The sequence below is a fragment of the Cryptotermes secundus genome, unplaced genomic scaffold, assembly GCF_002891405.2.
Source record: "Cryptotermes secundus unplaced genomic scaffold, Csec_1.0 scaffold1009, whole genome shotgun sequence".
Classification (NCBI taxonomy): Eukaryota; Metazoa; Arthropoda; class Insecta; order Blattodea; family Kalotermitidae; genus Cryptotermes; species Cryptotermes secundus.
This window is the reverse complement of record NW_019744133.1, coordinates 327984-351605: the sequence shown is the minus strand read 5'-3', so window position 1 is coordinate 351605 and position 23622 is coordinate 327984. Positions and strand designations below refer to the sequence as shown.

At 43.5% G+C, this 23622-nt stretch overlaps 1 protein-coding gene across 2 annotated transcripts in view; it reads right to left on the bottom strand.

Moving 5' to 3' along the window:
• Positions 1–10026: 10026 nt before the first annotated feature.
• The window catches only part of LOC111874565 (5-hydroxytryptamine receptor 2C), a 151561-nt gene continuing 137965 nt past the window's right edge, over positions 10027–23622 (bottom strand). The window contains exons 4-6 of one of the 2 annotated variants that reach the window (XM_023870171.2): positions 23020–23229; positions 12792–13106; positions 10027–11438 (exon numbers count right to left, since the gene is read on the bottom strand). In XM_023870171.2, the coding sequence (XP_023725939.1) occupies positions 11177–11438; positions 12792–13106; positions 23020–23229 (787 nt within the window). In that variant the 3' untranslated portion in view covers positions 10027–11176. The remainder of the gene's footprint in view (positions 11439–12791; positions 13107–23019; positions 23230–23622) is intronic. The other variant, XM_023870172.2, reaches the window with a different exon arrangement.

Genomic DNA, 23622 nt, shown 5'->3' with positions numbered 1-23622 from the left:
TAACAGCCACTTCCAGGGTACATGCTGCAACACACTGATATATCAAAAGGAAATATATTAAAATGTGCCGCGAAAATATCAAAGGTAAAGTTTTTATTGTCGTGTAATTTGTGTCGTGTCGCAAAAAATTTATATTGCGACTACATGTGGCGCAACCTGAAGAAAGTCTGGAACCTCTCCATAGGGCCTGCTGCAAAGAGGAAGGAAACTGTGTCACGGCAAAGAAAGGGAAGAACAAAGATAGGAATAGTAGAACCGAGGCAAGAAATGGTCTGATGAAAGAGATTCAGGGGCTGAAGGGACGAAAGAAATTCTTAAGCAGGTACATCACACGAGATAAGATGGAAATATGTGTACAGGTAGCTTGATATTAACTCATAAGATACTGTGGCATATTGCTCAAGGCAAGAACTACGAAGCCAGCGGGGACAGCCGTTGCTACGTAACGGCTCTGCAAATACGTCCGTTGCTAAGCAACAGATTCGTAACACGCAACATTGGAGTAATTGGGAAGCAGTGTTCTATATGCGGTTCGTGCCAAAAGCTACGTGGCGCAACAATAGAACTGTTAGGAGAGATGTTTTCAATGCGGTCCATGACGAGGCTACATAAGGAATGTATTATGCGTTGTGTGTTAGTTCCGCTCGGGAGCTGCAGCGAGGACAGGAGCCGCTGGACACGGAAGTCGAGGACGCTGCGCCATTGCAAGCTCCTACCCAAGCAGCGCAGTGAAGTCCGTGACAGAGATCTGTACAGAGTCGTCACGAGTTCAATAAATCCAATTACCAATCTTGGGGCACGCGGTAGCGTAGTTGATTGAGACACTATGCTACAAGCCGGAAGGTCGCGGGTTCTGTTCCCGATGATGTCATTAGATTTTTCAGTTTACCTAATCCTTCCAGCCTCACTGTGACCCTGGGGCCGACTCAGTCTCTTAACAGAAATGAGTATCAGGAATCTTTCTGGGGGTTAAAGGGCGGTCAGTGCGTAAGGCTGACGACCGTACCGCCATCTGTGAACCGATTGTCTAGAATAATGTGGGAGCCTCGATGGATCACAACCCTATGGGCCTCCACGGCCTGTTACAGGGATAGCTTTACCTTCTTGCCTCCGCTCTCCGAATATAAGTGGAAATCATTCTTTCTCGATCATTGCCTATAGGAGAAGAAATGAAATAAAATAGTATCATATAGTGAATCGCGAATTGTGACAGAGCCCTGCGGTAGCGCTTCTTCGCAATATGCACATCTGTTCCTAGCAAAATGAATAGCCGCTGATGTTGAATCCGAATGCTTTACGCAGGACAGCCCACCCTGAGCACTTGCTATCGGCACAGCGAGACCAGCTCATGCATACGCAATTGCTCGCTGTCCTGGATCGCTAGCCGCCGTGGATTTGTCCTTATGTTTCTGCCATTTTGTGAAATAGATGCTATATCTGTCCTGGACAGCCGCATTCTCGCTTCGTAGCCAGCTGACTTGCCCACTGAAATTATTGGCTATCGTCAAGCTAAGCAAAATGAGGTACTATCTTATTTAACTGAACTAGTCCGTCGATTAACCGATCGCAGTGGCCGCGCGGGCTAAGGCGTGAACCGTTTTCGCCCTCTCGAACGCTGGGATCGTGGGTTCGAATCTGACACAGGGCATGAATGTTTGTCTACGTGTATTCTGTGTTTGTGTTGCTGTGTGTGAGGTAGCGTCCTTGCGACGGGCTGATCCCCCCTCCAAGGAGTCCTACCGACTGTCTAAGAGTAGGAGACTTAGGTGAAACGAAGCGTTTCACGTATGTCCTGTGCTCCAAGTGGAAGCGACATGAAAATAGATTGAGGTGGGTAGTTAAGTAGGTAGGTAGGCAGGCAGGCATGCAGGTTAGGTAGGTAGGTAAGTAGTTGGCAGGCAGACAGGTAGGTAGGTAGGTGGGCAGGCATGCAGGTTAGGTAGGTAGGTAGTTCGCAGGCAGGCAGACAGGAAGGTAGGTGGGTAGGTAGGCAGACAGGTTAGGTAGGTAGGTAGGTAGGTAGATAGTTGGCAGGGAGACATGTAGGTAGGTAGGCAAGTAGGTAATCAAGTAGGTATGTAGTTAGGCATGCAGGTTAGGTAGGTAAATATAATCCTTTGATTAACTTAGTAATCTGACCTATGGAATTAATGAAACTAACAGACTGAACGGCAGCAGCAGAATTACTAAATAAAATATGAAGGAACTTAAGTAACGACATCAGTGAACTTACTAAGTAAACTGCATTAAATTATTCAACAGACAAACTTAATGGAGAATCCTGGATACCTACTAACCAATCTAGCTAATTTAACTAGCCAGGTAACTGACGTAACTAACTTGATTACTATACCCACTACTTGAATAAACTAAGTAAATCAAGTTCCTAAGGTCTGTAGAGCTGTGTTGGCTCAGCCGTTATACCGACGAGCTGTGGTTCAGTTCCCGGCAGAGGGAAGAGATTTCTCTATTCCCTCCAGCGTCCAGAAGAGCCCCCCCCCCCAGTCTCCTAGCCTATGTGTACCGGAGTCTCTTGCCTTGAGTGTAACGCGCCAGAGGTGTGAAGCTGACCTCTCACCTCTGTGTAGTGCCTGTCACTGTAATGACTGAGCTATCTCCGCTCCCAGTTAGTTCAAGGCGTGTTGAAAAATTAACGGCCAGGGCTGATCTGACTTTTATTCTGAAAGTCACGAACTCTGATCATGAAACGGATTGCGAAATGTTAAAGATATTTTACGGATGTTCTCGGGCAGAACCTTCAACGAGGCAGACGAATTTTTCTTCTCCGATGATTCGTCAGGCAGAGTCATCATCATCATCATCATCACATCGCACCCCATCGTTCCACATTTTGTAACCAAAAATTAAAACTGTTCAGAATAAATCCCTACATCAACAAACCGACAACTGCCTGACAGATGGGTGCTTGACACCTAGGCATAGTGGCCGACTGACCGTCGGTCGTAACATAATTTCGACGTTTCTCCAGCCTTTAAAGAGTTAATTGATCACCGTCATTCTCGTGAAAAACGAGGCGGTCATTTACGAAAGTTTGTGTTTAGCACGTCGGGGCAGATGTCCAGCCACAAATGTCGCCCGTTCCTCTTCTGAACTATGACTGAACCCGTTCACCGTTCCGTTCAGGATTAGTAGTGCTGGATTAATTGCATCTTTATGAGGGTTCCTCTTGGGACTGCAGGGTGGCAATACTAACGTTTATTTTGTGGGTTGAAGTCAATTTATACAGTTAATTCGAATGCTGTTTTATCGATTCCTATTTGTAATGACTCTTCGCTTCTATCTGATGCAAATTGTGCTACATACAGGATGTTCGTTTTTTAACGGAAATCTTTATAATGTTTATAATTAATTAGATACGTCTCTAATCGTGACGTGATGCAGTCATATAAAACGAATTTTGTCTCTCATGTTCCTACACATACATTTATATGTATTTTCGTTACTTAGGAGAACAACTGCTGGTTGGTTAGAGGCCGAAAATAATGACGGGATTCCTATTTACATCCTCATGACGTCATGATGTAGTCAAGTCCAAGTCCAAGCCACAAGTAACGAGTTTCGTCTCATTCGTTGTTACTCAACGGCAATTTGTCGCTGTGGGATCTCCACAATTTCCATTGTAGCCGTTGCGCGGCGATTGACGTAAGATAGCTCGTCACAATATTTAAAGCAAAGAAATACAGTGTTATCATTCCTCTGAGTACATGATTTTGGAAGCTTTAGGCTTAACATTGTTAAGGGATGCTGTTACTCTGAGTGGGCTGCAGCATGTATAGTGCACCCAGCTTCAGTGACCTGTTTACTTCTGCGTCGGAATGCAGGGCTAATATTCAGACTTAAAAAATGAACCTTGGGACCAGGAGACATTTGTCTCAGTGCCGTTATTCTAATGACGTCTTATTTCTGCTCTATATCCGGAAAATGAAAAGTAAACTTTAAGAATGATTACTTTTTGTAAGACAAACTCATCTTATCATACGTTATTCGCATATGTTGAAAAGTCGATTGCAAATATCTCGCATGTATCGAAGAGAGTTTCAATTCTAGTCTGAAATTGGGGTGCTTTTATGTGAAAAATATTCGATGTCCGGAGAACGAGTGAGGTACAGTCATTATTATTTCTGTATTGCTGCCTGGTTTAATGTTAATTCGTTGTATTTGGAAACCAGATTGTGCGGTAGTAAATGGAAATATTGCAGTGTTGTGAAACAAAATGTTTACCTTCCCTGAGATGCTTCTTTGTGTTCCATGAAGATTCTCGTAATGATGCTACATATAACATGTCTGGAAATAAAATATGCTTTGTATAGAAATTATCTTTAAAGAAAACTATACAGGGTGTCCAACATTTTGTGGACGGTCAACAAAAGTACAATTATAAACATGCTACGTAATGATATAGGTTATATAACATACATTCAGGCCAGCTGAAAGTGACACGAGTTTTACAAATCTGTTTCTGTTATACATTTTTGATTTTATCAGATTCTTCCCATATCATTCAGAACATATAAGCTGGGAGAAAATATTATGGACAGTTGTTTTATGTCTGATGTACACCGAAATATCTCATTTATTTTTGTTTGGTCTCTACGATAACTTCTAATTAATTAACAACAGTGTAACAACTTGAATCGCGTGAACACTTTCTTAATCGGTTTATTTAATACATTTCTTGTCCTTCATATATATTTCAATGCGAAATACTTCAAGAATGGTTTATGATTTAATATGCTAGTAAATAACTTACGTAAGTTGATCTTCGCGTACAGATGCATGACTTACTGATTTATACTATATGCTATATTTTATTGTACCTTAGCACTTCGATTTCTTGATATTCTTAAGTTTGGCACATTAATTTTACGCTATGTTTGCTATGAGGGCGAAATTGAAAGATACGTTGCAAAATTGGCTTTATTTCTACTTCGCAATAATGCATTAACTCATTCTAATTTTTGTCATTTGCGACTCTATGGAATAGGTTCTCTCTTCTACTATGCGAAGGATTTTCAATAAATTGTATATTTTAAGGGAGGATTCTCACGGCTATGAAGTGAACAGTCTCCTGGGAGACTACACGCACCAGTGCCCAGAAGATAATAACACTTAAAATTAATTTCTGGTGCATGCTGAACATAATTCTTCGTAGTTTTAACATGAATGGCCAAATAATATTGTCACGGTTTGAGTGACTATAGAAGGGGTTTTGATTGGTAATCGAGTTTATTGGACTTTTAAACAACACGTAACTACAAATAACTACGACTCCATAACTGAGTTACACTTTACAAAGATCACTGTAACTACAGAACGCATAAAGTCTTGTAAGTCTGCACTAGCGGCTGGGAGTCGTAGCGTGCTCCCGTAACCCTTTATTTGGAGCCCGGATGTTGAGGATCATTTGAGGACAGGAGTTCTGGTACTCAGTCGTTCACGGTGACGTCCGCACTAAGTCTTCACTTGTCGTTGCTCGGTAGCGGCTTCCAAAGGCGGACGTTCTCCTTCAACTGGGTTCACGAACTATCCCCGTGCCTCAGCTACCACCTCACTTCTCACAACTGCAACTCTCAACTGAGTCAGCAACTCAAAGTCAAAGTCAGAGTTACTTTACGACTGGCGGTTTACCACCAACCAGTTCGTCTTGGCCTCAAGCCACTTGAGACTCACGACCAGAGTTCTTATGAATATTCTTCGCCTTTGTCAAATGTACATGTCGCACATACAGCAAGTTATTGATAATTCTTCCTCTTGCACTATATACAAGTCCTCTGTCAGTCCAGGCTTTGCAGAGCAGCTCATGCATATCTTACTGTCTTGTGCTACAACAGCAGCTTAGTTACGGTCGTAAGCTTGACCATCGCCAAGTTCGATACGCATTAAGACAGTACAACACAGTTTCTTTGTGATGATTGGAAGATAAATAAAATTAAATGCCACTTTATGCAGAATTTAAGTAATTTTTATATCTTTTCACATGAGTGGAGAACTGAATTTATCTTTAATTTTACTCCCTCGAACATGTGTTTTGAAGGACTGACCGAGTTACTTGTTGTGCTGTAGTTCGCATACTTGGAAGTTGCATCTACCCGTGTGCGTGTTCCCTCTTCGCCTCTTCCCTCCTCTGTTTATAGAACTGACATTGATAGAGAAACGCGTATAAACTCACAACATGTTGTTTCCGTACACATCAGACTTCGAGTACGGTGGATGGAATTTATTATCTTTGCCCGTCGTTTTTCTTTTTCTTTTCTGAATTCGTCTCAGATTCTTTCCTTCTTCGCTTTTCTTGTTAAAAATGAACTTGGATAGATGGGAACTTATTCTTTCATATATTCTGTCTTGCCAGAGTTTTGGTGCAACTTTCTGTGGAAAAGCGCGCGCGTCACAATAAGGTGATTTGTAGTTAGAGCAGGGATGAGTAAAACTTTCGAGTTTACAGGTCACACGACCGTATATTTTCTGTGTTTCCCCTTCTTAAGGATTAAATATAGGTATGGAATCAACTGTAGAGGCCTGCGCCTGTATGTCTCAACCCAGAGCCTTGCAACATATCAACCAATCACCGTGCTGTGAGCCTATCCCTGGCGTGTACTCCTGAATTTTCTTGAACCAACAATGTTTCGGACGAATGAATTTGCGAGATAGAAGCGCCATCTAATAACAAGAAAGCTATTCCTGTAACTTGCCGTAGAGACCCATAGGGTTGTGAGACGTCGGAGCTCCCACATTTTGTAGACAATCGTCTACAGATGGCGGCGAGATTGTCAGCCTTACGCTCACCTTATAAACTCAGGAAGATTCCTGGTACTCATTTCTGTTAGAGGCTGAGTCGACCCTAGAGCCATAGTGCGGCTGGAATGATTAGGTCAACAAAAAAATCCAGTGACCTTATCGGATAGTCCTGAAATTGTGTACAATTATAAACCTCCAAAAAATGCTACTTCCCTGTAGACAACTTTTGTGTAAGGTAAAGCAAGAACGTGGCAAGTTATCTCCATTTAGTTTTCAGTTCGATTGTGGTGACTGATATATTAATGGAGTTGACCATGTGAAATTTGGTATGGAGATTTGTTACCGGTTCACTTTGTATGAAATGTTATTCATAAGTTAACAAATAACTTGGCAGAAATATGAGACTTCGAACGTTATGTGTGATGGGTGTTACCTAACACAACATGTTTTAGTAAACTCCAAAGGTTTCTGATGATGGTGCATAACACTTAGAACTACTGGGTTTTTGGACTTTTCCCATCGTCCGGTATTCTAGAAAATAGAAAACACGTCGTTTCGGAAACTGAATATATTTCTGTCCTCAGGTGAAGGGGGAAGACACCTACTCAGTTGGGCCCCTTAGAAAGAGCTAACCTTAGTCTGTTCTGCAGTAGTAAATTCGGCTTCAGACGACTAGTAGTAGTAGTATTACTAGTAGAAGTAGTAGTAGTATTAGTAGTAGCAGCAGTATATTCATCATCATAGGCAGAGCAGCCCTTTTTGAGCCACAGCCCTGCTCAAAAGATTCTCCCAGATTTGTCTCTGCATCCATCTAACTCTCACTTCTTTAAGATTTCGCAACGATTCTTTTTACAGAGCAAGGTCGTCAGCTTTGCGTCCAGCTCCCCACCTGGAGGACTAGTTCTCTGTATTTATGTCCCCCAGTGACAGGTTGGCCCAGTTATACCCCCAGGCACCGGGCTCCATTTTTTTGCCCTCTACGACTCCCAGGGCCACGGGAACTACTTGGTATGTATATATTTTTTCAGCTTTAGAGGGAAACATACAGCTTTATATTTTCAGCGCGGGTCTAGATATCTGTTGGTTTTGTAATATTGGTGTTCCAGATTTCTGTGTCATACAAATTAAATGCGCCCACGTGTTTTCTTATTTGCCGAAGACGACGGAATCTATAAGTGTTTCAGAATTTCACCGAAAGAAATTGCCAGGCCCACCTGCGTCCCCATAATCAAATTCTAGTCCCCGGGCGCCTTTGCTTCGGGGTCAGAGGATTCCAAAACCGAAGCAATATGGAATTGATTTCCACTTGAAAAGAAATCTTTAATGAGAGCGGAAGTTCCATAAACACTTGAGATTTGAGGTTATCACGGCGGTGAACACGAAGAGTGTAGTCTCCTGGGTTCTAATGACGTATAGTTCGGAGAGAGTCCAACGTTTCGGAGGAAGATATTGGTTCATTCTTCCGTGTAAGCCAAGCAGGAAGCCGGCAGAAGCAGGTGGCAAGTTGAGCGTCCTTATGAGGTTACCAATGCTGACCCTAATGAAGATGGAACTGGTAAGATTGCCCGAAAAGTTCTGCGTCCCTCCGAGTTACACGGCGTTGCGACCAATTAGATCATACCCTTCATAAACGCGTTCGTTGCGGGCTGAAGACACCATAGATTTCTGAGCAGTTACCCGAAAAATAAATCAGCAAATATTTAGGAATTTTGATCGATTTACAGAGACAGCCCCGCTAATCTGCGACTTTGGTGGATTAATCCCACGCCTAGGTGGACATGCCTCACGTTAAGTGTATGGCACAAGGCACATTAAGTTTTGTTTCTGCGTATTGCGGGTGGATGCATCTTGAATCCACGGGCATATGAACGACTAAACATTTTTCAATTTATTAAAATCCCACGAACGTCGCGAAGATAAACCCCTCGTTAAGCATACGTTTGGGCCAAATAGTTTGGTTTAGTGGTAACATTCTGACCTTATGTACTCGGTTCGAATCTCGACCGGGTCATCGGTTATTCTGGTAAGCGCCGAAATATTAACCTGGATAAGGCCGCGCCATAGCTGAAGCTGGCTTCCCACCGTGGCGGCCCGGGTTCGATCTCGGGGTCTGGTCAAGTGGGATTTGTGGTGGACCAAGTGGCGCTGGTCAGGTTTTCTCCGAGTACTTCGGTTTCCCCTGCCAATCTTCATTCAACCAATTGCTCCACAATCACCCTCACCTATCATCTGGGGCTGGTACAATAGGCCAGAAGTGGCCGCAGTACAAGGGACATAGTCCCAAATTTGCTAGAGGGCATTCTCATTTTCTCGTCCCTGGCCTAACCATTGAAGTTACGTTACGTGCCCACTGATGTTGCCCCAGCAGCTTGCGGGCTGTAGCAGTTCAGTTCCAAATATGACTTCTGCTAAGAGGCACAGCACCTATCGATCCGGAAATTCAAATTATGTTAAATTGTTCTGTTTTATATCATAATCGAAACCTTCTAGGGCAGGAACTACATACGCAGTGACTTAAGAAGAACTGATAAAGGCAAAAATGTAAAGCTATCCCCGCAACAGACCGGGGAGCCCCCCATAAGGTTGTGAGACATGGAGGCTCCCACATCATCTGGACAGTGGGCTCACAGATGGCGGTAAGGTTGTCAGCCTTACGCGCCCTCCGTCCCTTGCCCCTCCAGGAAGATGCCTGGTATTCATTTTAATTACAGGCTCAGTCGACCCCAGGGCCATAGTGCGGATTTAAGGATTAGGTCAAGTTAAAAAATTCGATCTCATCGGGTATGGGACCCGCGATCTTTCGGCTTGTAGCATAGTGTGCCATGTTCTGATCGGGAGAGGAACAGCACCTTTCTAGCGTGGCTACAACACACAGTTATCAATCTTACCTTTTTTCTTTAGAGAAACCTAAGTATACTGACTTTACTACTAACGAGGCGGCCAGGAGTCAGTATTCGAGTTGTTACAGGATGAGAGACTTTCTCTTCTCCTCCACACCGTGAAGACTGACTCTGCAGCCCAACCAGCCACCTATGAAATGAGTACCGGTGGCTCGTTTGTCGGGGATAAAGCGGCTAAGCTATGTACCTGGCTAGTGCAGGGGTTAGATGTTTATGGAGTTATTCCTCCACTGCGCATGCCTCATCACGGCACTTAATTAACCGTAGGAGTAACTCTATTATTACGTAGATTGTGTGATGAGTAAATGGCCACAGGGAACTAAACTGCTTGAACTGCACGCATTTCATCATACCAGGAAATCTGCTTATATGTCCGGCTGGACGTGCTGCAGTTCCTTGTGTTGTGTGTACCTGTGGCTAGTGACGTAACGTTCACAACAGACGACATCTCTGCAGAAGCGAAACGGGACCAATCGATTTTTTTTAATTCTATACAGATATATGCTGTTTAGTTACCTTTGGAAGAATATGGAACGAATTTATTGCAATTACAGTTTATATATATAGTTTGTATCTCATATCTAAATTCTCACAAACAAAACAACCACTCAAACCGTCAGCCATTGCAGCTTTGTTATGTAATAACTGATCCATATTCGTGCTTTATGGAATCTTTCTCCAGAACGTGTTTTTTTTTTGTCAGCTATCTTCATCGTGAACTGATGGTTATATATTGTGAAAAGCACTTAAAACACTCCTCCCTGAACCGTACTGATGTTCAACAGATTTTACAGTATACAGTGTTTATTTTTCTAATTGAAACTCGCTGTTCGTTTGCGACACTCAGAACAAAGGCTTTTGAAGGATCTTGAGCACAGCTTGTTCCTGCTTTAGTTTCTCTGTCTTACATTCAAAACGGAACGAAATATGTATTCCTTTATATAAATGTGTACCGATACTTTGAAATCATCTGTGGAAACACACGTTCTTATTGTACTCTTGAATATTGTCTCTGATGTTATGAAACACTGGGTGTGCATTTGCAACTGCTTATTCAATTTAAATTCTCATCCACTCTTTAAATTTAATTTATATTACTTGAATTTTCGAAAGATGTATTCGTATGCGAAAGAAACACTCCTAAACCGAGAGAACAACTGTAAATTGTGACCATTCCATAACACAGCGTGTAAAAACATTCTTCTATCGTGTTATGGTTTGTATTAAATCGATTCGTAACTTTGGTGTCAGTCTGTAGTTTGGGGGGACTCTCTTGGAGGACCCCTTTGTGCCATTGACGCATTAAGAACGAACCAAGTTTTGGTGGGAGGTGGCAAAACGATGATAATTTAAAATGTCTTATTGTAGCTTTCACTTCCTGACTAATAAATGCGACTGAATTATGTTACAAATTTATAATTGGACATCAGCTGAAATGTCTTCCGAGCCCTCAGTAAACACTGTAACTTTTGGTGTGGAGACTAGTTCAGATGTTTGGCGTTACGTGGCAGTGGTAGTATTCAGCAGTCATGGTCTTCCACATCGAAGGCGTCTGGGTAGTTCTCTGACGGCGTCCTCATGACAACGTATGACGACGTTGTTGATGAGGGGGTGGCTAGTAAGGGCGTCCCTTGCAGGGACAAGGACAAGGGCAGGGCGGCTGCCCCCGCCATTGCACCCGCTGGGGTGGAAGTCGAGCTCCCTACTGAAGGCGTCACCGTGGTGGAGGACAAGAACCCCATAGGCGTTCCCACCGTCCGATTCTCGCTCACTGACCGGTACCTGCGAAAACCGTCATCAAATCTCAGGATCTGGTTTCAGAAACATGAAATTGCACAAGCCAAGTATAAAAAGGCCGGTCACAATAGCCGAGCGGTCTAAGGCATGTACTGTCTTCGCTCGCTTGGAAACCGGGATCGTGGGTTCGAATCCCACTCAGGGCATGGATGTTTAGTTTGTGTGTGTGCGTTTTTCTGTGTTTGTGTACAGATAGAGACCTTGCGACAGGCTGATCACCCGCCCAAGGAGTCCTACCGAATGTGTAAGATCTAGAAAAACCGAAGTGAACGGAGAAGTTCATGGTGGTAGGCCTAGGCCCACGGGGGAGTTGTAATGCCAAGGGGGAAAAAAGGTATAAAGAGTCATTAATTAATCAATTAAATCTGTACTTATCCTAGTGAGGTCTGAAAACTTGCATGGTGTGTCATTTAGAACGCAGCCCACATATATCACGTGCTGCAGCACAGAAATTATTACTAAGAAGCTGTTCCTCGTGTAATTGACTCTCCTAACTTCCCTGGTGACACTCGAGTCACTGTCAGCCCTGGTTGCTATGCTGCTGCTGTCGCCAGTTGCGCAGACGCTCTGCAGGTGCGAGCAGGGTGTATTCACTGGCAGAACGTACGTATCACGTCGCTTGGAAATCGTTTTCTGCTATTCGTGAAGCATTTAACAATGCATACCCTCACTAGAAGTGCCTAACAAGACACTGCCGATGTTACCCACATGCTTCCATGTAGTTCGGGTTGCATCTTAAGTGGTACACTCTGTATATTTAAGTTAATCGATTGTGTTTAATGACAAATTAGAATATACAAAAATATAAGTTTGCCTGTGGTTCTGTATGGGTGTGAAACTTGATCTCTGACATTAAGGGAGGGATATAGATTGAGGGTGTTTGAGAAGAGGGTGGTGAGGATATATTTGGAACAGTGAGGTGACTTGAGGTTGTAGAAAACTACATAATGAGGAGCTTCATAACCTGTACTCTTCGCCAAGTATAATTAGAATAATCGAGTTAAGGAGGTTGAGATGAGCAGGACATGTAGCATGAATGGGGAGACGAGGAATACATGTAGGATATTGATGGGAAGACCAGTAGTACGACGAGAACGTAGTTCCTTGGAAAATATTAAAATGGAGATAGGATGGAGTTGTATGGATTGAGCTGCCTCAGGATGGAGACCATGAACACAGTAATGCAACTTCGGGTTCCATAAAATGCCGGGAAATTCTCGAGCAGCAGAGCGACTGTCGGCTTCACAAGAAGGGGTACGCTTAGTGAAGTTAGATTGTGTTTAATGTTAAATTTGAAATGTTAAGATGTAAACAGAAAAAGAAAAGTTTTTACTCTACCTGAGAGGCCTAGCCGATCTGTGACACTTGCATCTCAGAAGCCTGATGAAGGCAGCTCTGAATGTTCTGTTGAAGATCGTGTAGATGACAGGGTTGATTGTAGAGGATACATATCCCAGCCAGAGACACGTGTCCACCACGTGATCTGGAACGTGGCAGTGTGGGCACGCCGCGAAGATTATGTTGAGGATGAAGAAAGGTGCCCAACACAGGACGAAAGTGAAGAAGACCAAACCCAGCACTTTGGATGCCTTTTGTTCCGTGGCCACAGCATTTGCAGCTAACGAGCGTCTTCTGTTCCTGCCAGCTAGGAACCTGGAAGAAAGGACATCGCGTGTCGCACACAGGCGATTAGGGAACTGGAACGTTGCCAGTGAAATGTTCCTGTCTACTGGGACGTTACACCATATAGTCTTTTAGAAGTTTATAATCGTTTCAGAGGAACATACTGACTCCATCTTCAGGGTAGAAGAGTAAGACTAGCAACCAAGAATAGTAATATGATGTTTTCTATTGAAGACCTTGCAGGTCCTCTTTCAATAGAATAATTTTGATTTATGTATAGGTAGAATGATCTGTCAGTTTCTACAAGACTGTACGGCGTAACAGCAGAAGACAGTACTGTTCATAAGTACCGCTGTTAAGATAATGTAAAGTCCCCGTGCTTAACTAATTAAGCACTACGCCTTGAAGACGTAGGGGGAGTGGATGTACCATCCACGTTTTCTTGACCTCGGCTCTAGTTGGAAGTGAGTGATCAGCTTCATGCCCCGGCCAATTTACCCCTGGGGAAAGAGCCCCCGGTATCCATTGGAAAGGAGGGTGGGTGGGTCCCAGAGCCAGTCTGGACGACGTGGAGAAGAGAAAATTCTTGACCGTACCAGGACTTGAATTCTGGCCCCTCGGTCGTCCAGCCGTAGCCAGTCGCCAGTCTTCTACAAGTATAATCAGAATAACCAGGTCAACGAGGATGAAATGTGAAAGGCATGTAGCACGAATGGGGCACAAGAGGAATGCGTGTAGGATATTGGTGGGAAGGCCAGAAGGACAGAGACAGGTAGAAAGACGAAGATGTAGGTGGTTGATCTTAGAGGTACAGGATGGGTGGTATGGATTGGATAGGGTCCAGCGGAATGCTCTTGTGAACACGGTAATGAACCTTTGGGTTCCATAAAATGCTTGAGAGATCTTCAGTGACACAATTGGCACACTCAAGAAGGACTCAGATCCGTGAAGTTAGGAATTTCTGAAGCTGGATCGGTTTCTGTCATCAGTGTGCAGGCGAGGGCTACTGTCCAGCTCAGTTGGACATATCCTTCACCAACACTGATACACTTTTCTCATAGCTTTACCGGTGCGCCGAAACCCACAGCACAGAAGTCTTTTGACTGTTGTTTCAGCCACTCCGCACCTCAGCTTCAACCTCTTCGCCATCAGCAAAACTGTTCCCACCCAGTTGTGAACTGCTTTACGTGACAAAGCAGGAAACATTACTTTATTAATATACTTTGCACTGAGTCCTGTTGCTTTCAGAAAGAATCACAACACAAAATTGTTCCTCGGTAGTACACCCTCAAATACGGTCGCTATATTGACTACTGAAACCAGCCTGTGAACATGCGCGTGCGCGTCTGCTACCTAAACTTTCTTGAAACTGGACTGTGCTGCTACCTAGTGATATATAAACAAAACCTATTACGTCCATTACAGCTGCTTACTTCCATCTGTGACCTACTCTTATTTACTGACTCTCCCTAGTATATAAGTTGTTCAGAATTTGCCGGGAGGCCTCATTTGTTACGTAGACTTTTATAGCATTAACTTCTAATTTCTTTCTCATTCCTTGCCAGTTTTACTTATTACCGAATGGTACGTCCAGATCGACATTTAACGCCATCTCCCAATAATATCACTCACAAATAATTAATTGCATAGTCTCGTTTGTACATTGCACCACACTGAAAAGAGAAAACTGCTAGCTCGTTCATAACCTACTACGTGACTTATGTTCATGCAACACGTTGAAGCTCGACAGTGCCTTACTGTGATAACCAAAAATTCCGTAAATTCGGCTCTTTTTTATCTCCCTGTTACATTACTGCATATTGTGACGTATATATCCATTGCTAGGCAACGCCTCGGTGGACATATTCCCACGGAAACGTACGCGCGCAACAGTATGACGTTCATTATTAGGAAGCGGATCACTAAACAAGCTTAATCAACAACAGAGATACTGTGTTTTCGGCGTGATCCGTGCCAGGGTGTTTAAAGGGACAAAGAAAGTCGTTTGATTGCGTTATCAAGAAATGGGCCGAGTTACGGAGATGAAAGTCTACGTTGATTTGGAATAAATGTCAAGAAAGGCTGTGAAAAGAAGTGGCAGTGAGATTGTTATAAATCCGTTGCCAGGATGCGACTAGTGAAGACTGAATCATAATGCGTGTGTAACGGNCCCCGCAAAATATATTACAACGATGGAAGGTCATTTCCCGGAAAAAAAAAACACACAGAAGTTAGTGTTCAGCATTTCAGTGTGATACTAGGAAATAGCTCAGGCTTCTACGGTTCTGTATGTCGAATGTGCAGTAATAAGATTTTATGAATATATCTACCAGCATAGCCGCAAACTGTCTGTCCTGTGTGTCGCGTTTAGTATTTTCTTTGCTGGCTCTGAAGTTCGGTGGTCCTCAGAGGGACGGACAAACATGACAGACTTATAATTGCAAGTCCTTCTACCTTTCAGAAACAATGCCAGAAAAAGAAGCAATTCGACATTTGATGGAAGACTCTTTTTGCGCCGTCTTTACTGCAGTAAAACTACTCAATCCTTTTTTCTTCTTGCGTGCCAGGAACGTGAAGACATCCAGCTGAGAGACATGGCAGCCATAAACTGTCAGGGCAAGACACAGCGCATTGGCACACACGCGGCTTCTCCACGTTTACAGGTGCTTGAAACAGAGAGTTGATTCCTAACAATGAAACTGCTTCAGTTTTCGAGTTGCAACCGCACGGCGTCAGAACTATAACGACGGGCGTCACTCTCAGGGCTGTTGTTCCCAGTTTATGCTGCGTAAAGGACTGCTGCTTCTCCTGTTGATGTCCACACATTAGTGTTGAAAGGCATTCTTTACGCGCGCATAACATTTCGAACTTTGAGGGACCTTGTTTTGCCTTCCATTATAATGTACGATACGCTTTTAAACTTCGCTATGAAAGTTCACTGTCCTGTAGATGATCGGAATTTGATTACATTTGACATTTATAACAACAAGGAATTTATTTTGACATAAACTGGACATTCTGTCCTGTAACTAGGGTCGTTAGATGCCGGGCTGTTATCGTGGAGCGCGAGTTCAATCCTGGGACACTGGGAGGAAGGCTTTTCTCCAAATATTTCGGTTTGCCTCTGCCAGTCGTCATTCTTTCAGCGTTTCTTAAAAACGTTGTCCCCGTGCCTAATTAATTAAGCAAGACTCCATGAAGGCATATGAAGAAGTGGAGGTATAACTCCACCATTCTTCACCTCAGCTTCATGCCCTGGCTGCTTTGTTCCCGAAGAAAGGGACCTTTGTACTGATTGGAGAGGAGGCTGGATGGGCCTCAGAGCCAATCTGAACGTCATGGAGGAGAGAAAATTTCATTGCCCCTGATGGGAATCGAGCCACGACCATCCAGTCCGTAGTTCCCTTCTGTGCCGACTCAGCTATATATCGCCTCTGAGCTGTGTGACAGGACGGACAAGCCAGCACTTTGTTACAGCATCCGTCCTTAGGAGAGACGCCCTTCTTTGTCGCTGCTCTTGGATCGACTTGAAGTAGAGAAGTCGGATTTAACGAAATATACATTCGGTAATGCCTGGTAACACGTTTCTGTATCTTTTCCTTGTATTGGCATATTGACAACCGTGTAATTGCCAACCTCTTTTTTTCCTGATTGAAGTCGGGTGAAAATTTAATAGCATCAATATCGTTATGTTGAATCTGTGTAATTGCTGAGAAAATTGAGGCTTACTTTAATACAGCCTCCCCTCGTTCTAAGCTGAATTCGGCGGGGAACATGTTTCCGTGTTTCAATTGAATTCGAAATTAAAAGGGGGGAATATATCAGAACCACTTACGGAGTCATTTTTCTGATCCAGATACTAAAATAATAATAATAATAATAAAAGGTAAAGCTATCCCTGTAACAGGCCGTGGAGGTTAATAGGGTTGTGAGACGCCGAGGCTGCCACATTATCCAGACAGTCGGCCCACAGATGGCGGTGAGGTTGTCAGCCTTCCGCGCCGGGCAGCGTTTACCCCCAAGAAGATTCCTTGTACTCATTTCTGTTAGAGGCTGAGTCGACCCCAGAGGCATATTGCGACTGGAAGTATTCGTTATATTGAAAGAAAAATCCAGTGACCTTATCGGGAATCGAACCCGCAACCTTCCGGCTTGTAGCATAGTGCTTCAACCAATTAAGCTACCCTGTACCCCCTCCAAAATACTGTACTGTATTAAAATGCTACTAACTTCTGTTAAAAGAGCTTGATTTAATTAAGAAGTGGCATGAACGCTTACACCGTGCGCCGTATTATATTTCGTGAAGCTATGAAGGTTTTATAGTAGCTAAATGTGAAATTAAAGTGTTGACTTTGAATATGAGTGATGGTTTACAGCAGCTGTAGAGAATGTGACGATAGTGCGCAAGACGTTATTGGCAGACAAGTAGAAGTTGTTTTGTTTCAGCTGTAGTGTAAAAAGCAAATCGTGGCGAGTAAAGAACGGCGAAATGATTAATTTACATGCGGTGTTTGATTAAGGGATCATGGACGCCTGCCATTTCTAAGTGTGCATGATATCAAGAATTCAGTAAATTTATATTGTTAGCACAATCGAAACACACTGACAGATATTTAAAGCAGTGATTTATTAATCTGGGGTCAGTACCTTTTTTTAGGCCATGACCAGTTCCAACCATATTCTTTGCAATTTCTCTTTCACAGATAATCCTCTCATCCGACGCTATTTCTCCATATTGAAAGCATCGTTAAATAACCATCCAAAAAGAGAAAGGTAAAGCTGTCCCTGTAACAGGCCGTGAAGGTCAATAGGATTGTGAGTTGTCGAGACTGCCACATTTTCTAGACAGTTGGCTCACAGATGGCGGTAAGGTTCAGTCTCATTCGCCTGACGCACTTTACCCCTAGCAAGATTCCTGGTGTTTATTTCTGGTAGATGCTGAGTCGACCCCGGGGCCATAGTGCGGATGGATTAGGTCAGTTGAAAAATCCAAAGACCCCATAGGGAATCGAACCGTAGTTTAGTGCCTCAACCAACTACGCTACCGCATGCCCCATTCACCTGACGTGCATCAGTTTAATTTAAGCTCGGCACGCTCCGTGATTACTTTCGGTTAGTTCTTGCTGTATGAGGTGGCCCGTAAAGAAAATATTCTTTTCCTCGGTATTGAGAAATGTGTATGGAAGCTCCGGAATTCAAGACGCATGCATGAGTACGAAAAAAATCTGAAATGTAACTATAAATACGGATCATGTGTTTAGTTTTATGTGTAACTGGCGAAATACTCGTTGGAAATTCATAGGGAAGTCTTATCATTTGCTATATAAACTTTCGTATCATTAACTTCCTCCGCTCTCTTCCATATTCGTTTATGGTTTAACCATATCTCCCACGAATAACACGCACGAATAGTCAACTGTATACATTTTCGCTTATATAACACGCTGCATTTTACGTAATCACACCAAAATACAATATTATAAATACTCACAATATAGACAACATACTGTGACATATCGGCCCGTTACTAGCTAACGACCGCGAAACGAGGCTACGGTTACTGCTAGCCAACAGCTTCTTAAATACACAACAGTACTGGAGCCGATGCTAGGCAGCGGCCCTAGCGCAACAGTGGATGTACTGTTGTAAGCGGCGTTTTCTACGTGTTCTTCTTCGAAGCTATATCACTCGACCGACGGAGTTGAGTTCAGTAGTGCAGTGCAGTGCAGCGAGTTGGTTTGTTAGAGCGAATGAGTGAATTATAGAACTGCTACGGTTCAGTCCTTGTGAGCTGCTGTTAGAAGCTTGTAGCTGAGGTACGGGGATAGTTCGGGAACCCAGAGGAAGGGGGACGTCCGCAGTTGGAACACGTTACCAGGCAACGACTTGTGTAGACACAACAGACTGACAAGATTTAATGCCTGCTGTGGTGAATTAGTGGTGGCATTATAATTACATGTAGTTACGATCTGTAAGTATTCAATAAATTTAGTTACTGAATCAAATTCCGTTTAGAATCAGTTCTAAAATTGTGACAGTTCACTGAAACAAGGGTCTGCTCGCCTATTCGTGACCTACAGCGTAACTTACGTTCACATAGCATGTTAACGCTCCGAAATTCATTGCTATATTAATGTGAAATTGTATAGTGACAGCGATAAATATCACCCTTGCAAAACTTTTTGTATAGAGAAGAACTTGTGTTGAAATTTCAGTTTTGTTTTTGCTCTTGTTTCAGGTAAGAGTCGACACTTATTGACACTTGTTGGGACCACTGCTTGCTGTTACTGTGAGTATACGCAATAACACATATGGTTTTCATTCACAAGGTTCCAGTCTACAAGTCACGTCCATCACATAATCAGTCTTCTGAGAGCACTGTACTTCTGTACAGACATGTGCACATGTATTCGCTATTCTTCCGCTGGATAGACAGTTTGCTAAGTTAAAGCGTGTAAATGCATTCATATCCCGCACGCACTTCTGGCGCATGTTTGTAATATATACAGCATACACAGTGTATCGCGCTTTTTTGTTTGTGATCAGTAAACCGTAAATAGGCCGGTGACGGTAGCCGAGCGGTCTAAGGCATGTACTGTTTTCACTTTCGAATCCCTCTCAGAGCATGGATATTTAGTTTGTGTGTGTGTGGGTTTTTCTGTATTTGTGTACAGGTAGAGTCCTTGCGACGAGCTGATCACCCGCCCAAGGAGTCCCACCGAGTGTGTAAGATCTACAAAAACCGAAGTGAACAAAGAAGTTCATGGAGGTAGGCCTAGGGACACTGGGGCTGTAGTGCCAAGGAAAAAAAACCCCGTAAATAGTGGCATTGTTTAATTAATGAGTTTTCTTAACGAATAGGCTTTGTTCCTTGGAAATGTGAGTGCAGTAATTCACCCTTTGAAAGTGCAAGCCGTTACCCACTTGAAGCGTTTCTGGATGAACTTCATTGCATGATATCCGATATGCATTTCTCGAATGTTATATTTAAGACTAACTGATCACTGGGATTCTTAGGGAAGTGTGCAGTTTTGCGTAACACATTCACTCCGTTCGTACACTGGTTAACGTCATGTCTGCTCGTGGTTGGTCATAATACAATAAATCCTCTGTTTAACTGACCGCGCTTAACGGATTTCGAGTTTAACGGACAGAATTCCCCGGTACTTCTCAGCTATTCTCTGGTTGATATATCGGGACTCCCCCGTAATAGTCTGATTAATATGTCAGGACTTTCCCGTAATAATCTGGTTGATATGTCGGGACTCCCCCGTAATAGTCGGGTTGATATGTCGGGACCCTCCCCTTAATAGTCTGGTTGATATGTCGGGACTCCCCCGTAGTAATCAGGTTAATGTGCCGGGACTCCCCCGTAATAGTCTGGTTGATGTGTCAAGACTTTCCCGTAATGATCTGCTCTATGTGTCGGGAATTCCCCGAAATAATCAGGTTTATATGTTGGGACTTTCCCGTAATAGCCTGGTTGATATGTCGGGACTCCCACGAAATAGTCTGGTTGATATGCCGGGACTTGAAGTAGCCTGGTTGATATTCCGGGACTTCTCCGTAATAGTCTGGTTGATATGTCGGGATTCCCCCATAATAGTCTGGTTGATATGTCGGGACTTCCCCGTAACAGTCTGGTTGATATGTCGGGATTCCCCCATAATAGTCTGGCTGATATGTCGGGACTGCCCCGTAACAATCAGGTTGATGTGTCGGGACTCCCCCGTAATAGTCTTGTTGATGTGTCGGAACCCCCCCCCCCCCTGTTTGGTTTGTTCTGTATTACAATTTCTTTCAATCAATATACTGTCACTTCTTATTAGCGATTATGGACAGGGTATGGATTTGTGAATGGATTTATTGGACTTTATAAACCGTATCTACAATTAATTATAACCGTTTCACTGATTCTCGCACTTTACAAATCATAGCAGCCTTCTCCAGCCTGATATCTTCACCAGCCGTTCCCTGACAACGGATTTATTACAGGCCCACCGTAACTACAGCACACAAGAAGTCTTTTTTGCACATCCTTTCTTGCCATTTCTTCTCAATCGACTCCCTCAATTCTGACTCAGCCGACCTCGGATCCTCGTTATATAGACTCGGGTCGGATCCAGGAGAGAACATCGTTTCCATCGTTATAGCTCAACAATACTTCGATTGTTACTTACGTATTCGTTGCCGCGGGAACCTGTTTACCAAGTCGTTGCCTAGCAGTGAACGTCTACTCTGGCTCCGCTATTCCGGCTTTCAGGCATTGTCACAATACCATGGACAAATAAGACAAAGGACAAACTTGAGTGTAAAGAAAAGTTAGAATTTATTGAAAAATTAGAATCGGGAGTTTCATCGCACGTGTTTGTGAAGAATACGGACATTCTGCAATATGGCACACCGCGCTCCCCCTAATTAGTGCAGTCCGTTTTCTTCTGGCGTTCAGAATCCCGCAGTTAGCCTTCCTTTCAGCTTTCTCAAAATCTCTACTTTTATGTTGTGCTTACAGTATCTAGACTGTACAGCGTCGAGCCTGTACTCTTTACGTTTTCAGGGCCATAGCAGTCGACTTTTGCCCTTACAGGTTTCTTATTGATATATTATTTTTATGAAGCTGAAATATTTTATTTTGCACGGGAGCCGGTGTCGGCCAGACGTTGCCTTGACGTCTAGCGTGAGATTCTAGCATCATATTAATTGCCAATTAGCATATTGTGAAGGTTATGTATTCGACTTCTGGGGTTTCCCTGTGGGCATATACCGTCCTACAAAACTATTTTTTTATCCTTGGCACTGCAGCCCTAGTGGGCCTAGGCCTACCTCCATGAACTTCTCTGTTCACTTCGGTTTTTTTTCAAAATCTCACGCATTCGGTAGGACTCCTTGGGCGAGTGATCAGCTCGTCGCAAGGCCTCTACCTGTATACAAGCACAGAGACACGCACACACACAAACTAAACATCCATGCCCTGAGTGGGATTCGAACCCACGATCCTGGTTTCCAAGCGAGCGAAGACACTACATGCCTTAGACCGCTCGGATACCGTGACCGGCACAAAACTATTCTAGCTACATAATTTCATGTAATCTCTACTGTTACAATAAAGGATAGGCTTTCTGCGCAAAGGAAAGTACCAATGAGGTAAAAGGCAAAGCCGTTCGTTTGCTCAGTAAACTGCACGTCATGAATGTATCTCGGGGAAAGAAAGCTGACAGCTTCGTAAAATAGCTCACAGAAGAAATAAAGGTACTGACAACTTCGTAAAATAGCTCACAGAAGAAAGAAAGCTACTAGTAACATCGTCAGATAACTCACAGAAGAAATAAAACTACTGACAGCTTCGTAAAATGGCTCACAGAAGAAAGAAAGCCACTAGTAACATCGTCAGATAGCTCACAGAAGAAAGAAAACTACTGACAACTTCGTAAAATGGCTCACAGAAGAAAGAAAACTGATAAAATCGTCACATAGCTCACAGAAGAAAGAAAGCTACTAGTAACATCGTCAGATAGCTCACAGAAGAAAGAAAACTACTGACAACTTCGTAAAATGGCTCACAGAAGAAAGAAAACTGATAAAATCGTCACATAGCTCACAGAAGAAAGAAAGCTACTAGTAACATCGTCAGATAGCTCACAGAAGAAAGAAAACTACTGACAACTTCGTAAAATGGCTCACAGAAGAAAGAAAACTGATAAAATCGTCACATAGCTCACAGAAGAAAGAAAGCTACTGCTAACATCGTCAGATAGCTCTCGTGTATTTCGTGGCGTTGGGCGTCTCTTCTTGTTTTGTGTTTCTAGACTACAGTTTTCTCGTCTATGCTATATTTCTCTCTAAGCGCAGTTATTTTTGTTTCATTTTCTACGTTTTGAATACGTATGATGCTTATTAATATCTAGTTTGAGGCGCCTGATTATAGGAGATCATTCGCATTTACCTTAAGTTGAGTGTCGAAGGCCCCATGCTAAGTTGCAGCTTAAGACTTCTCAGACGGAAGTTTCGCGTTTCCCGGGCGATGTTGTCCGGAGTCTGTGTCCCTTGGTCACACCGCCCCCGTGAAGCAGTGACCGTCCCTCCGGCACCGCTGCCCCCATTCGCCACGTAGTTCAGGTGAGGGTGCGAGGAACTCACACGTATACTGGTGCTCCTGCAGACAAGAACAGTGCTTCAGTGTGGCAGTTCTTACCAGTAACAACTGTGCCTCTTTACTAAAAAAGAAAGGCTATCCCTGTAACAGGCCATGGAGGTCCATATGGTTTTGAGACGTCGAAGGTCCCAAATTTTCTAGACAATAGGCTCAAAGATGGCGGTGAGGTTTTCAGCCTTACGTGCAGGCCGCAACTTTATCCCCAGGAAGGTTCCTGGTACTCATTTCTGGCGCTGGCTGAGTCGACCCCAGAGCCATAGTGTGGCTGGAAGGATTACGTAAATTGTAAAAGCCAGTGACCTCATCGGGAATGAAACCCGCGACCTTCCGGCTTGTAACATAATGTGTCAACCAACTACGCTACCGCGTGCCCCCTTACTTGAAATCTTTAAT